This window comes from Erinaceus europaeus, chromosome 19 (assembly GCF_950295315.1).
Source record: "Erinaceus europaeus chromosome 19, mEriEur2.1, whole genome shotgun sequence".
NCBI lineage: Eukaryota > Metazoa > Chordata > Mammalia > Eulipotyphla > Erinaceidae > Erinaceus > Erinaceus europaeus.
In genome coordinates, this window is record NC_080180.1 from 49,719,486 (window position 1) to 49,735,969 (window position 16,484).

The 16,484-nt window shown below is 45.8% G+C and overlaps 2 protein-coding genes across 5 annotated transcripts in view; one reads left to right on the forward strand and one right to left on the reverse strand.

Moving 5' to 3' along the window:
- Positions 1 to 6,222, forward strand: part of RNF175 (ring finger protein 175) — a 38,562-nt gene extending 32,340 nt beyond the window's left edge. For 2 of the 3 annotated variants that reach the window (XM_007529457.3, XM_060178949.1), the window contains exons 8-9: positions 3,945 to 4,046; positions 5,955 to 6,222. In XM_007529457.3, the coding sequence (XP_007529519.1) occupies positions 3,945 to 4,046; positions 5,955 to 6,075 (223 nt within the window). In that variant the 3' untranslated portion in view covers positions 6,076 to 6,222. The remainder of the gene's footprint in view (positions 1 to 3,944; positions 4,047 to 5,954) is intronic. The other variant, XM_060178950.1, reaches the window with a different exon arrangement.
- A 2,340-nt stretch (positions 6,223 to 8,562) lies between these two features.
- On the reverse strand, positions 8,563 to 14,971 carry TLR2 (toll like receptor 2). 2 transcript variants are annotated; one of them, XM_060178937.1, is made up of 3 exons: positions 14,780 to 14,971; positions 13,084 to 13,215; positions 8,563 to 11,512 (listed from the first exon to the last, which is right to left on the reverse strand). In XM_060178937.1, exons 2-3 carry the CDS (start codon positions 13,173 to 13,175, stop codon positions 9,133 to 9,135), a joined length of 2,472 nt encoding a protein of 823 aa, XP_060034920.1. In that variant the 5' UTR covers positions 13,176 to 13,215; positions 14,780 to 14,971; the 3' UTR covers positions 8,563 to 9,132. The 2 variants fall into 2 exon arrangements, with proteins under 2 accessions (XP_060034920.1, XP_007529512.1); XM_007529450.3 differs by lacking the exon at positions 13,084 to 13,215.
- Between the last annotated feature and the right edge of the window lie 1,513 nt (positions 14,972 to 16,484).

The window sequence follows — 16,484 nt, forward strand, 5'->3', positions numbered from 1 at the left end:
CAGAGGACATTACAAGGCAGCAACATCAAAATGTGAGCGTGTGCCCCACGCACACGCTCGGGACTGTGCCCCAGCTAGCCATCTGTGTTGGTGGAGGGACCATTAGGTGTTGGAGACAGGACAGTTCTGGGCCTGGAAAGAAGCATTCCCTGGGAACTCCAGGAACCACTGAGGAAGAAAGACCTCAACTTGTGCAGATGGTGGGATGGAGAGTTCTGAGCCAAGCAGACTAGCTGCCCGTGTGCATAACTGGATTCCAGACTTGAGCTGGCCAACAATCAGTATTGTCATTCTCTCCCAAGAACAATAAAAAGGCACCATGTACCTTTCCCATCCTGTATCAATTTTGTGATGTTCTGTACACTTAGTTCAAAGCTCTGGCATCTTGAGGTGGTTAAACCGCCTGTCTTTTGCCTCCAAAAATAACTCGATAACTGCCAACATGATGGCTTCTTAGTGTTGTGATCCTGAAAATGAGGAGCCAGGTGGTGGCGCACTTGGTTAAGGACACAGTTAACGGTGTGCAAAGTCCCCGGTCCCCACCTGTAGGGTGGAAGCTTCACAAGTGGTGAAGCAGTGTTGCAGCTGTCTCTCTCTCTAGCTACCTTTGCCCTCTCAATTTCTCTCTGTCACTATCTAACACATAATAAGTACAACAGGAAATTTTTTTTTTCACTTTTTTAAAATTTCTTTATTGGGGAATTAATGTTTTACATTCAACAGTAAATACAATAGTTTGTACATGCATAACATTCCCCAGTTTCCCATATAACAATACAACCCCCACTAGGTCCTCTGTCATCCTTCTTGGACCTGTATTCTCCCCCACGTACCCACCTCCACCCCAGAGTCTTTTACTTTGGTGCAATAAGCCAATTCCATTTCAGGTTCTACTTGTGTTTTTTTTTTTCCTGATCTTGTTTTTCAACTTCTGCCTGAGAATGAGATCATCCCATATTCACCCTTCTGTTTATTTCACTTAACATGAATTTTTCAAGGTCCATCCAAGATTAGCTGAAAACGGTGAAGTCACCATTTTTTACAGCTGAGTAGTATTCCATTGTGTATATATACCACAACTTGCTCAGCCACTCATCTGTTGTTGGACACCTGGGTTGCTTCCAGGTTTTGGCTATTACAAATAGCCAAAATTTATTTTTAAAAAAGAGAGATTCTGAAAATGAGAGAGAATACAAACAAGCAGCTGGGCTTTTCAGTGGCAGCTCATTGACTTTAAACTTTATACTTATCTGGAAGACAGAACTCTCCTTCCGCTCTTTAGAATGAAGGGACATATGAGACTGGGTTTAGCATCTCTTATAACACACCACTCTGTGTCCATTCAAGCACATTGCAACAGTGAGCCCACTTCCAATTCCAAGAACATAGAAGAGTAGAAATTCTCAAGTCTAATAAGAAATTCTCACAGGACCTTGACTTGACGCCACCTTCACCGTTTGTTAGAGAGGGGCCTTCCGCAGCACTGCTGTTCACCTGGGTGTGTGGAACAGTGAGGAGATCAGGTAATGTTCATCCAGAGACCACGTTGGGATCAGTGACTATAGAAAGCAATCAGCTAATAGGATGGACCTCACTAGGGATCACTGTTTTGGCTGAGAGTAGATAGCATAATGGTTGTGCAAAGAGACTTTAATGCCTGAGGCTCCGAAGACCCAAGGTCAGTCCACTGCACCCCCATAGACTAGAGCTGAGCAATGCTCTGGTTAAAAAGAGAGAGAGAGGGAGAGAGATCATTGTTTTTGCCCAAATCTACAATAATTTGAACCTGGTGTGTGTGTGGGGGGGAGCTTTTAGCAAAAGTTACCAATGTTTGAGTGGTTGACTCAAATATTGACTCAGCAAATAGGCACTTCAGCACTGCTTGAGGTGCCAAGGACAGAAGTCGTCTCACAGGTGGAGCCAGAGGGACATGTGACACCAAGGCAAGTCCTGACGCAAGTGGAACATGTGCTCTGCAGCTCTACCAAGAGCCATTTGTGGAGTTGGGGGGGAGGGGCTGTCAGAAAATGGGGTTGACTCTCAACTTTGGGGCCCATAGTCAGATTTTCTGGACAGGGAAGTGTGTACACATGGTTTGGTCAGTGCCTAGAGTTTCAGAAGTTTATTAACGTTTATATCCTACTAGAAACGACTGTCTCCTTATCAGCATAGAAAGGTTGAGGAAGGGAGTCGGGTGGCATCGCAGCAGGTTAAGCGCACGTGGTGAGAAGCGCAAGGACCGGCTTAAAAATCCGGGTTTGAGCCCCGGCTCCCCACCTGCAGGGGAGTCGCTTCACAGGCGGTGAAGTAGGTCTGCAGGTGTCTGTCTTTCTCTCCCCCTCTGTCTTCCCTTCCTCTCTCCATTTCTCTCTGTCCTATCCAACAACGACATCAATAATAACAACAATAATAACTACAACAACAATAAAACAACAAGGGCAACAAAAGAGAAAATAAATAAATATAAAACGAAAGGTTGAGAAAAATGTGTGAATCATTTTTTAAATGTGCAATCTTTTAAAAATATTTTATCAATTTATTTTCCTTTTGCCCTTGTTTTTATTTTAATTCTTTTTTAATATTTATTTTCTGTTTGTTGCCCTTGTTTTTATTGTTGTTGTAGTTATTGTTGATGTCGTTGTTGTATAGGACAGAGAGAAATGTAGAGAGGAAGGGAAGACAAAGAGGGGGAGAGAAAGGCAGACACTTACAGATCTGCTTCACTGCCTGTGAAGCGACTCCCCTGCAGGTGGGGAGCCAGGGGCTCGAACCGGGATCCTCATGCCGGTCCTTGCGCTTGGCGCCATGTGCCCTTAACCCGCTGCATTACTGCCCGACTCACTGCCCTTGTTTTTATCATCGTTGTGGTTATCGTTGTTATTGTTATTGATGTCGTTGTTGTTGGATAGGACAGAGAGAAATGGAGAGAGACAGAATCAGAGACAGAAAGAGATATAGAGTCAGAGATACAGAGAGACAGAGACAGAGTCAAAGACAGACGGAATCAGAGACGGAGAGACAGTCACAGATACAGAGACAGAGTCAAAGACAGAGACAGAGAGGGAGAGAAAGATAGACACCTGCAGACCTGCTTCACCGCCTGTGAAACGACTCCCCTGCAGGTGGGGAGCCTGGTCTCAAACCTGGATCCTTGCACTGGTCCTTGCTTTGCACCATGTGTGCTTAACCCGCTGCGCTACTGCCCGACTCCCTAAATGTGCAACTTATGACCACAGGGAACTTCGACTTACCTGAGTGCCTAAAATGAATTGAATTACCGAGTAAGTAGAGACTGAAACCCCCAAAGTAGTGAAATGTTCTGGAAAAGGCACAAGAAACGCATAATTGGCAGGGCAGGGAAATGCACTGACTTATCTAAGACTCTGCTGTAGAAAAGCACATTAATACTCCTTACCTAATTTAATTTGATGAGAATCGAGTGAAGCAAGAAGATCAAGCTCGACTCATAAATCTAGTAAATTGGGCCGGGTGGTGGCGCACCTGATCGAGTGCACCTGTTATACTGCTCAAGGACTCAGGTTCAAGCCTCCGGTCCCCACCTACAGAGGGAAAGCTTCACAAGTGCTGAAGCAGGGCTGCAGGTATCTGACTCTCTCCCTCTCTATCTCTCCCCTTTCCTCTCAATTTCTGTCTCTGTCAAATAAATAAATAAAGATAATTAAACCATTTTTTAAAATCATTAAAAAGAAAGAAAGAAAGAAGCCTAGTAGAGTTCCCAGGGTTGTAAAACCCTGTCAGCCCTCTTCGCATGGTCCTCGGGGCTCCATCTTCCTACAGAATCTTCCTAGTCCCACGAACTAGCCCATCACTCCATGATGCCCCCCCACCGCACCCTCCATTACAACACCCGACAAACGGCATCGTTCCCATCACGTCATTGTGGGTCTTCACTATCCAGAACCTTCCCTAACAAGGTGCCTAAGTTTTCATGAATTCTGCATCCGAGGTTGGTGTATTGTTGGGAAAAAGCAGACTTGCCCTTACTGCAAAGAGAAGGTGGATTTGAAGAGGATGATCAGTAATCCGTATCCTTTGTGTTTCTGGCGATGCATTTGCTTAACTCACTGTGTTGGGAGAAATAATGATTGGCAAGACCTTGTAGTCACCTGTGTGTGGTTTCATGTTTTTTTTGTTTGTTTGTTTTTGTTTTACCAGAGCACTGCTCAGCTCTGATTTATGGTGGTGCAGGGAATTGAACCTGGTACTTGGGAGCCTCAGGCATGAGAGTCTCTTTGCATAACCATTATGCTACTTACCCCTGCCCTGTATGATTTTTTTCTATCCCCATGATAGGTGTCTGCATTCCCCAGCCACTCCCCAAATGGGGCTGTTGCATTTTTCAATTTAAACTTTTCTTTTCTTCGATTGTACTTTTAGCAGAAAAATTTTTTTCCTAGCCCCGTGTTTCAAGACAACTTACTGGTCTCTTTTCTCTGTGTCTATGATACTTTGGTAGAACATTAAATGGCAAGTGAAAACACATTCTATACTTTATATATTCCACTAGATGAGCTTTTGCAGAAATGTAATGGGACGCTATAAATGAAGGTAAATGCATTGGAGGATAAGATAGAAATATAAAGGCTGGATGCGCTGGGTGGGTGGACAAATAAATATGCAAATTGGAATTGCATTTAAAAAAAATCAATCGTAAGAAAGAGAGATAGAACCAGATCATCATGTGATGCCTGGGATCGAACTCAAGACCTCATGCCAGGGAGCCCAACACTATCCACTATACCACCTCCCAGGCCACAGAACAGAAAATTCAGAAGGCCTAAATGTGAACTAAAGTATAGTAATCTATATTGAGTGTGTGCCAGAACTCCCAGATTTGGGGATTTCCAGATAAAAATTGGTACCCCCTGGATTCTAACTTTTTAAAATTCCTTTTGGGAGTCAGGTGGTAGTGCAGCAGGTTAAGCGCATGTGACGCGAAGCGCAAGGACTGGCGTAAGGACCCCAGTTCTAGCCCCCCACTCCCCACCTGCAAGGGGGGATCACTTCTGGTGAAGCAAGTCTGCAGATGTCTATCTTTCTCTCCCCCTCTCTGTCTTCCCCTCCTCTTCATTTCTGACTGTCCTATCCAACAATGACAACATCAATAACAACAACAACAATAACTACATCAAAAAAACAACAAGGGCAACAAAAGGGAATAAATAAATATTTTAAAAAGAAAGTTAAAAAGATTCCTTTTGCACATCTCATCTTGTTTTAGTGGTGATGATACTGAAAAAAAGCAAAGAAACACCTACAGAGGCAGCCCACATCCGGTGGCCACAGGGTCTTTCTATAGACAATGGTGAACTCCAACTGAATGAAACCAAATCCTGTTATAGTCACAGGAAAGTAGTGATCCCATCCAGAGCTGACAAAACCTCACTGGCACAAGACCATTATCGAGCTCTTCTTTTTTTTTTTAACAAGCGCACTGGACTGAGGAAATAGCATAGTGGTTATGCCAAAAGATTTTCATGCCTGGGGACCAAAGGCCCTAGGTTCAATCCCCAGCACCACCATAAGCCAGAGAAGAGCAGTGTTTTTCTTATTGATTGTTTGTTTTGTGTTCCAGAGCGCTGCTCAGTTCCATCTTACGGTAGCAGTGGGTTCACTGCGCTACCGCCCGTCTCCTGTTTTTGTTTTTCTTTAATGCAAAAAAAATCATGATGCTATCTCCCTAGCCCACTCTTTATTCCTGATGCATTCATTTATTGGTAAAGTGTTTGGATTTGCATTTAGAAATTGTGCAGAATAAATGCCAGCATAGTTAAGTGCTATGAAAGTCACCCAAGGGGCTTTTAGATGAGCACACAGAATCGACAAGAACGAAATGCCTACTCGTCATGTTGCTTGTGATATTTGACGAGAATATCTGTGACTATTCCTGCTACTTGGCTATTGAGAGCGTAACCTCCTTAACTGCGGTGCAGCTGGGAGCGCACCCACATTCTATATGGACAAATCCTGGACTGGCTTCGCTACCTGGTAGCCTGGCAGCCCGTGGTGATAGGGGTGGTTCAAGGCATTAACTATTCACTCGGGCTGGAGTAGCACAGAAGATCTTGCCCAAAAGACATGTATTGCATGCCGAGATATTTTTACATCCTTCATTCTGTATTTAATACCAATGTTCTTTTTTAAAGTTTAGAGATGATTCCAAGATCCTAGAGAGCCAAATAAAGGTGGCACCCTACACAAGCACCTGTGTCTGTGTGAAAAGGCTTTAAAGGGAGACTGAACAATGAATCACAGAGCCCCAGTGATAATCCTGAAGGCAAAAAAAATAAAAGAGGGAAAGAGATACTCCGGCACTGCCTCACTGCTCATGAAACTTCCCTCTCCAGGTGCTCCTATGTGGTAGCCTGGGGCTCGAACCTGGGTCTTTGTGCATGGTAACATAAGTGCTGTACCAGGTGAGTTGCCTGCCATCCCCTCCCCCCCATAATCACTTTCTTTAACAAATACTCATTTACTTGTTTGTGCAAGGGAGGGGAGACAGAAACCAGAGCAGCACTCTGGCACATGCAATGCCAGGGATCAAACTTGGGACCCCAGGTTTGAGAGTCCACTGCGCAGGATACTGTAGTCACTTTGTAATCTATACACATGACACATCTGACACCATCCGCTGTCAATTTCCCAGGTCTATTTTGGCTGCTATTGGTCTCAATCATAAAGTGCTTCAGAGGTTTACAAGGCATTACTTCTGAACTATAGTATTTAACAAATTGTTAACTTCTCATCACTCCAGCATCTTCAGAGAATCAGTGAGGGCTGTTAAGTAATCTTTCATCTAAGAGCATGGTTTTGTTCAGCTCCTTGTGCCTGATCCCACGTGGGCATCAACCTCTGGAAGTAGCATCTATTGAATTGTCGTGCATCAAATGTTGTTGGTGCCACCGTGAAGAGCTGCTTGGTGTATATTTGCTGAAAGCTTTATTTAGTTCTCATGCACTTCTCTTTCTTTTCTTTCTTTCATTCTCTCTCTCTCTTTCTTCCCTTCCTCCAGGTATTGCTGGCACTCAGTACTGGCACTACAAATCTACACCTCTTGAGCTGACTTTTTTTTTCCCTTCTTTTCCCCAAATTTTTATTAGATAGGATGGAAGGAAATTGAGAAATGAGAGGGAGAGGGAGAGGGAGATAGACACCTGCATGCTTGCTTTACTGCTCATGAAGCAGGCCCCCTGGAGGTAGGGAGTGGGTGCTCGAACCTGAGTCCTTGTGCTTAGTAATATTTGCACTTAACTGGGTGCACCACCACCCAGCCCCCTCATGCACTTCTGTTTACAGGAGCAAATGAAAAAGTTAAAAAGGAAAAAAAGAGGAAAAAACTTTTATTTAGAGTCAGACACAAGACTTTCTAAAGCAGTCCAAGAAAGGCCACAGGTGCAGAGAGACAACGTAGAAGAGAAACACGGTGAGACAGTCTGACACTGTTTAAGTCCACGCATAGTTCTAGGTTGAAGGAAGCTCAGACCCAGGGACACTGGGAGGTTTCTTTCAGATTCTTCTTTTGTTTTTAACTTTTATTTTATTCATTTATTGTAGGATAGAGACAGAGAGAAATTGAGAGGGGAGAGGGAGGCAAGGAGGGGAGAGAAACAGAGAGACACATACAACTCTACTTCACCACTCGTGAAGCTTTCCCCTTGCAGGTGGGGACCAGGGGCTTGAACCCGGGTCCTTGTGCACTGTAGTGTGTGCACTTAGCCAGGTGCGCCACCCTCTGGCCCTCTCAAATTCTTCTAAGATTTGTATTTCCTTCACTAGCAGTGTTGTCAAAAGAAGATGTGTATCACAATTTGCTTGTGGCTTGTTTTTTGCAGTTTGCCAAATTTCCTTCAGTTTCTCAGTACATCTTTTCATTCATTTCTTTTTGTTTCATTTATTTATTTATCTAGCCTCCAAGGTTATCATTGGGGTTTGTGCCTACACTACGAATCCACTGTTTCTCGGTGGCCATCTTTTTTCCATTTTTGTTGTTTTTGTTGCTGTTGTTGGATAGAACAGGGAGAAACTGAGAGAGGAGGGGAAGACAGAGAGGGGGAGAGAAAGACAGACACCTGCAGACCTGCTTCACCACCTGTGAAGTGACCCCACACATACACACAGGCGGGGAGCTGGGGGCTCAAACCAGGATCCTTGAGAGCAGGTCCTTCTACTTTAAGCCATGTGCACTTAACCCAGTGTGCTACCGCCTGGCCCCCAGTTTGCTTATGTGCTGTGGCTGGGGAACCTGTTAGATAGCCCAGTAAGACGGGGCTATCTGTCTGATATGGGAATACAGCCTGTGGTATTTTGTATGCTTCAGAGTATTAACAGAGATACCCAACACCATTGTCCAGGAAAGGCAACAAGCGTAGCTGCACAGCCAGTAACACAGATAGGAAGGACATACTGGAGGGCCAGACGATGTCCCTGAAGCACAGGCCCGCATGAGTTTGTTTTGTGTTGTTTCGTTTTGTTGAGAGTAAATGCATTCACTCAAAATCATCTGTCCATTTTGCACTATTTTCAGTGAATGAAACCACCTGCCACAGATAGTTCTTTTATCAATAATGGACTCCGATCCTGAGTCTCTCATAAGATAATGGAAAGTTTTTTTCTCACCTTTGTACATTTAAAAAAAACAGCATAAAATTTGAAGTTAAAAAAAAAGATTAATTTATTTATAAGAGCAGGAGGAGGAAGACAAGAGCTTCACTCTGGCACATGTAATGCCAGGGATCAAATCCAGCACCTCATGCTTTGAAAGTCCAGTGTTTTATCCACCCTGCCACCTCCTGGGTCACTAAAATGTGAGGTCGTAATGACTTCAAGGAAGAGAATATGGAAGAACAGTACAGTCATGCATACAGGATGCATATTGCAGGGCTGCGGGACACATAATGGTTCTGCAAAAGACCTTCATGCCTGAGGCTCTGAGGTCTCAGGTTCAATCCCAAGCATAAACCAAAGCTGAGCAGTGCTCTGGGCATTCTCTCTCTATTTCTCTCATTAAAATAAAATACCAACATGTATGTTACAAGTGCATTTCACATCATGGTGTCTGAATGGACGCAGCTCCAAGGAATGCTGTCAAGGACCAGCCTCTAACCAGACAGCCTAAGCTTTGATGGCAGCTCGAAGACTTAGCCAGAAGCCCTGGTGCTGAGCCTCATCCTGGGGCCACTCCAGGTACGTCTTGGTGTTCATGATCTTGCGCAGTTTGCAGAAACGCTGGGGGATGGCCTTCTTCTCCAGGGGCTCCAGGAGGACGAGGATGGCGGCATCATTGTTCTCATCGAAGAGCCGGAAGTGGGAGAAGTCCAGCTCGTACTTACACCACTCACTCTTCACAAAGTGTTCCGAGAGCACAAAGATGGTTTTGTGGCTCTTCTCGATGGAGTCGATGATGTTGTCAATGATCCACTTGCCAGGGACGAAGTCCCGCTTGTGAAGACACAGCCTAAAGGGAGGCTCGAAGTGCTCCAGCTCCTGGACCATGAGCGTCTCCACCCAGTAGGAGTCCTGTTCGCTGTAAGACACGAAGGCGTCGTAGCAGAGCTCCCTGGCCGGGGCTCTCCTGGGCTTCCTCTTGGCTTGGAGCCATGCCCAGGTCATCTTCATGTACCACAGTCCGTGGTAACGGTGGCACAGGCCCACGGTGAGTAAGGCCAGTAGGAGCAGAGCACAGCACAGGGCAGACACCAGGGCCACCCGGTGACATTCTGAAACTGAAAGCCGAGTGTCCCTGACCTGCTGGCCCCGGACATGGGACGGAGAGTCACACAGGTACCTTTCTGGCCAGTCCGTCAGGATCCGGCCCAGCATTTGCTGCTCCTGCATAGTAAATGCTAGGAATTCACAGGAGCAGATGAAACTGTTGCCACCGGCTTCCAAAGTTGTCAGCTTCTGGAAAGAGTCAAGTTGCTTCTTAGTGAAGGAATTTATGATATTCCTGCTGACTGTCATACTGAGTAACGAGGGCAAGAAGGAAGCATCTGGTAAGGTCTTCAGCTTGTTTCTGGAAATGTAGAGTTCCCGGAGTCGGGGGAACAACAAGGAAAAGGAATCGAGATTGTTATTGCTCACGTCTAAGACCTCCAATGTCTGGGGGAGGCAGGGGGTTAGGCTGTCAATGTGTGTGCTTGACAAGTTCAAGCGTCTGATCTTCTCTGGCCAATGGCAAGTGGGAGGCATAGAGTGAAAACTGTTCTTACTGATGTCGAGCGCTGTCAAGTTTTTCAGAGTGAGCAGAACTTCTCCGGTCTGTCCCAGTGATCTCAAATGATTCTGCCTTAAAATCAAGGTGTGGAGGGCAGGCCAGGCCTCCTCGCAGGCCGAGTTCGTCAGCTGTTCTTCTACCATTAAGTTCTCAGTGAGGTCCAGGTATTCGAGAGATTTTAAATGGCGCGAAAGTAAGCAAGGCACCAGGAAGACCTTGCTGTTTTCTATAGTGATTCTTTTAAACCTTCTGACAAATTGATACATGCTTCTTAAATCATTGAATAAGAAAAACTCTGGAATCTGCAGCCGGCGGATTGTTAGTGTCTCTAGGTTTGAGGCATCACTAATTTCTTCCAGAGCAGATGAACTGAAATAGCCATGTCCGTTCAGAGTACAGTCCTCAAATTCTACTTCTACCATTCGAGGAAAATAATTCAGCAGTTTCAGAATCTCAGAGAAACTCATGTCAGTGATTTCCACGGTTCTGAACACGAGCTTTCTCAGCGGTGAACCGTTCTGACCGATGGGTAGGCTGGGGAGCTGGAAAGAGCTTAAGTCGGTACTTCTCAGCTCGAGAGATTCCAAATTTCTTAGCAGATCAGCAAAGATTTCCAGAAGTAAAGCAGGCTGCTTCCTATGAAGGACCAGGCGGCTGATGTTCTGGAAGGACTTCAAACTTGCTGGCTCATACTGCTGGAGATTCGAAGCATCTAGCTCCAGCTCTTCCAGAAAAGTGAGCCCAGTAAAATCCTTCCTCTGAATCTTAGCAAAGGGATACACATTCCCTACTCTCAGGACTCGCAAGTTTGTCAAAGGAGCAAACAGAGACATTTCCCCGAGGGTTCTGTAAGTATTTCCTAGTAAGTTCAAGAATTTCAAAGAAGAAAGGTGCTGGAACCAGGAGGAGGATAAGTTAGATAACTGATTGCAACATAAGTCCAAGTGTTCAAGACGCCCCAGGGAATGGAAAGAATCCTCCTCTATGGTGTGAATTGTGTTGAAGTCCAGCTGCAGAGTCTTGAGATTGACACAGCCCTGCAGGTCAGTTTTGCTCACGTAGGCGATGTTATTGTTGGCCAAGTCAAGGCTCTTCACGGAGGCCGTGAGGCCCGAGGGAATGGAGTCCAGAGACCTGGAGCGGCCATCACAGGTACCCGCAGCATCACAAGACAGAGGAGCAGTAGTCCGATCGGGAGGCCTTGTCATAGAGAGGCTGACCATGGCTGCTAGGGCCCACACTACCCACAAAGTACATGGCATGGTCCACAGGTGCAACCTATGGACAGAAGTTCAAATGAGTGGTCAGGTTTGATGGCAGATCCTAATTCTAAAAGCCTTGAGACACATATAAGATGCAGTACAGGGGGGTGGGCAGTAGTGCAGCAGGTTAAGTGCACATAGTACAAAGTGCAAGGACTGGCGTGAGGATCCTGGTTCAAGCCCCTGGCTCCCCACCTGCAGGGGGGTCGCTTCACAAGTGGTGAAACAGATCTGCAGGTGTCTATCTCTCCCCCTCTCTGTCTTCCCCTCCACTCTCAATTTCTTTGTCCTATCCAACAACAACAGTAACAATAACAAGGGCAACAAAATGGGGGGGAAAAGGTCTCCAGGAGCAGTGGATTCATAGTGCAGGCACTGAGCCCCATCAATAACCCCGAGGCAAAAAAAAAAAAAAAAACATGCAGTACATACACTTGCTAAGGGGTGGGGGAAGGTACAAAAAAAAAAGAAAAAACACCACTGGAAACAGTGGGGTCATGAAGACATGGGAGCCCATGTGATAAGCCTGGTGGTAAATTTAAAAAATAAAGGAAAGAGAAGAAAAAAGAAAGAAAAAAGATTGCAAGAAGCAGCACTGATTCTTTTTTCATGTTGTAGTAGCTAAGAAACAGCATTCAAAACCTGTGGTGTGGCTTTTCAGTATGAAGAAAAAGGGATATATAAATTTTAAATGATAACCTTGGAGGGGGGACCATGATTTCTGAAAAGCAAGCCCACCTTTTGGAAGGAGCAAATATAAGATGTTTACTAAATGATTGTTCTGAGGTCAGACTCATGGTGCCAGGTCCATGAGGATCAGGAGCTGCTTTGTTAATGATGTTTTGGTCAGCAACTGGCCACATATATGTCTGTGGTCCCAGCAGACTACCCTGTGTTGCCTACGTGTGCAGCTCACTAAACCTTCTGGGTTTGTGTAACTACACCCTGTAGCAGTTATTCAGGGACAGAATTACCTAAGGGAGCTTTTTTCAGAAGGACAACTTCTGCATGGTTTCACTCTTTATAGAATACAGAGGACTAAACCAAATGAACTTGCAAAAAAAGTGTATTAAAAAAACTTAAAAGTAGTCAAACCATCTCTCAGGCTTTATGGGAGACTTTGTTGGTTAGGGGTGGGGTGGGGACACACATCATGCATGAATATGAAATTATACTCCCCTCCAAAAGTTTCTAACTTTGCAAAACACTTATATCTCTAATAAAAAATTGAATTTAAAAAAAGAATTCCATTCCTTGCTAAACTAGACAGGACTGTGAATCAAGCCTAAGCACTAAAGTTAAAACAAGATATTTAACCAGCCAAGTCAATTTCTTAAAGATATGAACAGATGACTTAGAAATTTCCAAGCATGAGTCGTCAGCATCTGGCAAGGCTTCATGAACGGCACAGGAAAAAGGTTTAAAGTTGCAAATGTGCTCTGCTTCAAACAGGAAGACATGAAAACAGTGGTAAGTCATTTTCAAAGAGTCAAGAGAGGCACTGTTTCCCTTTTGCACTCTGCTTTCAAGTTGGGCCACTTTACCTGCCAACAGCTTTTTTTCTGTAAGGATGGGAGTTAAACCTACCAGAGTCCAGTGACCTCAGCCTGCCTTGTTTGTCCACACCCAGACTGCCATCTTTGCTTACATCTAAGCTCCAGACAAAAGCTGTTCTTCATAGAGGTTGAAGAAGTCACAAGGAGGAACTTCAGAGCATTCCTGTTTAAAGAACTTGTCTGGGGTTAAATGTGCTGAGTTATTTTCTCATCAGCCATAACCAGATCATTTTTTTAAATTGAGTCAGAGAGGCAGAGAAAGAAAGAGGTGGAAAGAAAGATAACACAGCACCAAGACCACATTTGAACATGATAGAGAATTCATCTTCCCAAGTGACCTATCTTTGCTGGCTCGTCATGACTGATGCTAACTATAACAATAACAGCACCAATAATAATCACAGCTAGATAGATTGTGTATGTGTGTGTAAAAGAAACCACAGCAGCAAAGTTTCCTTCAGTGTAGTGGGGGTGGGCTGCAGCCCGTGTTTTGCACATAGCAAAGCAGCGTACTCCCCAAGTGAGCTATTTCACCAGCCCAACACGTGTTTTTTTTTTTAATTATGTATTTTAATGATATGCAGAGGGAGTGAGAGACCAGAGCACTGCTCAGCTCTGGCTGATGGTGGTGCTAGGGACTGAGCCTAGGACCTCAGAGCCTCTGGCATGAGAGTCTTTTGCATACCCATCATGCTATCTCCCCAGCCCCCACACAGATATTCTTACAGCCGAAGGCTCCATGCAGAGGATTCTAAGCCACCTACGCTCCCACATCAAGCTTGGGGTTAGGGAACCAACTCTAACCTGCACAGATCCTACCTGGCTTTTTTAGTGATTTTTTTTAAATATATTTATTTATTCCCTTTTGTTGCCCTTGTTTTATTGTTGATACCGTCGTTGTTGGATAGGACAGAGAGAAATGGAGAGAGGAAGGGAAGACAGGGGGAGAGAAAGATAAACACCTGCAGACCTGCTTCACCACCTGTGAAGACTCCCCTGCAGGTGAGGAGCCGGGATTCTTACAACAGTCCTTGGCTTCGTACCACCTACGCTTAACCCGTTGCCCTACCGCCCAACTCCCAGTAATTTTATATAGTTTTTTTTATCATTGTATTAGAAACTAATGATGGACATGACAGTAGATGACACAGAGTACAGTCTCTTACCACCCTTTGACAGGTGTCTGCACACCACTCCCACCAAATCCCAGCTCTCTGAAGGCTGGAATCTTAGCCATTTGGGACGGCCTTTCCTGGGACCTACAGACTTTAAGGGGTGCAGACGTCCCCCAGCAGGGCATGAGGATGCTCTGCCTGGTCCTCACACTCGGTTGCCACAGCTGGGAACTGCCCTTAGCGGGGAGCATGAAGTTTCCGAGAACAGGACCAGGGGACACTCCAGGAAGCTCCTGATGGCGACCAGTAGGGTCCACTTGGGCCTCCGGGGAGTGGCAAATCCCTTTCTAGGGGCCCCAGTAGCCCCCCAGGAATGGACTCCCTGGGGTCCCCTAAAGCTCCCAGAGCCCTGAGGTTCTCACAGTGCTGGGGTGGGGCGGAGAGGATGGGGGACTACCCCTTCCCGCGCAGCCTCCACGCTGCTGGGGTCCCTGGTGCAGCAGGGTGCGAAGCTGGAATCCCCACACCCCCAGGGAGAGCCCCAGCAGCCCCGGGACTGGTCTCCACTCTCCTCCGCCCCCTTCAGGCGCCTACAGGGAAGTCCCAACGTACCTGGGGAGCCTCCTCCAGCTGGTGCCTCCTGCAGCCTCCGGGTCCTCCCAGCACCAGGAAAAGAGAAGGGAGTGCCCTACTCCTGGTTTGCGGACCCGGGTTATGCCCAGAGCTCCCCGCAGGGCCCGTCAGGTGACCGAGCTCCGGTGCCGGGGCGGCACCCCCTGGCCCTGCCCCACAGCTGCCTGGTGCCCCGGGGTGCAGGAGGGAAAGGAGAAGCGAGTTGCCCAGACCCTAGCGGGACTTCCCGCAGCTCCGGAGCCTGTTTTCGCAATCACAGGCCAAGTGTCCCTTCAGTGTGTCTCCACTTCTGTCTCAGATTTGCAGCCTGCTCTGCCCTGGCTCCTGCCATGTCCTGCCTCTCACAGCGGCTCCCCAGGACACCCCAGAATGTCTCTTCATGGCCACAGATGCTATTTTGATCAAGCAGTGAGAAGAAATTAACAGAAAGAAAAAATATCTTAATATAATTATTTATTTACTTTGGATAGATATGAAAATTGATAAGGAAGAAGGAGACAGATACCTGCAGTATTATGTCACCACTAGTGGAGCTTCCCCCACTGCAGATGGGGTCCGTGAACATGGCAACAGGTGCACCACCACTGGGCTGCCCTGAGGTAAAAAAAAAAATGCTTCAAAGGGAAGCAGACAGCCCCCCACATGCTCACCTGCAGCAACAGGCGTCCAATAATTTGTTCTTCAGAATGAGAGCGGAGCTCAAGATGCCTCTTGGCTCTTCCTCTACAAGAGCACATGCCGTGCAGACCAGAAATGGCTGAAATGGGATTTGAAACCAGACTTTTGCCCCCAAGTCGAGGGCTCTTTCTCGCCTGGTTCTGCATTCCCAGTCCTCATGAAAGGTTTGGCGATTCAGTGGGTGGTGTGTGGAGTCACAGATGAGAATACTGCCAGCCTTCAGCTAGTATCACCTGCCATCTCAGCACAAAGCACTTCCCCGGATATGGTGAAGATTGAGCCATGCCGAGACTCCCAAAGCCTGCAGCTGCTGTTCCCCTGGCAATTTGATGAACGCTTGTACGTGGCCCCAAGGACTTCAGATACAGTTAATATTTCCATTCATATTTGTGTGCACTTGGTTTTCTAAGATTTGTTGTATTTTATCCTTTATTTGCCTACTGGATAGAGACAGAAATCAAGAGAGAGGAGGGATAGAAAAAGGGGAACAGAAAGAGAGAAAGAGAGCCACCTGCAGCACTATTTTTCGTCTTGTGAATCTTCTCCCCTGAAAGTGAGGACTGGGGGCTTGAACCAGGGCCCTTGTGTATGGTAACAGCCCCTAATGTGTTGTTCTGAAAGTTCACCCAATTACAGTAAAGGCTGGGCCTGTAATTCCAATTTTAAGTTGGAGTTTTTAAGTTTACACTTGTGATTCTAGCTTGAGAAGTTTCTGTTTGTAGAAATACGTACTGAAAAAAATGTTGAAGATATTGAAACATTAAAGAGAACTTAGAGTTCACCCTAGTTGTGAGTTCTATTACTTACATAAGTTATTTGAGAACTCAGGATAATTTTGGTCACTTGAACAACTGAGGCATTTAACTGTGCTAGATGCAGTTTAAGCTATCTTGATAAATTTAGTTGGCTAAACTTGTAGATAGGACCAACATAAGCAAATTCTCTTTTCAAGGAATGTTTGAATTTTTTTAATTTTTAAAGATATATTTTTAAAAAATAATAAAGA

What these genes read in the sequence shown, in the direction of transcription:
- TLR2 (XM_060178937.1), bottom strand. Translation starts at nt 13,175, where the DNA reads ATGAAGAACAGCTTTTGTCTGGAGCTTAGATGTAAGCAAAGATGGCAG. An exon ending in GCTGAGGTCACTGGACTCTG is followed by an intron (nt 11,513 to 13,083) that starts GTAGGTTTAACT and finishes TTCTGTCCATAG; the next exon opens with GTTGCACCTGTGGACCATGC.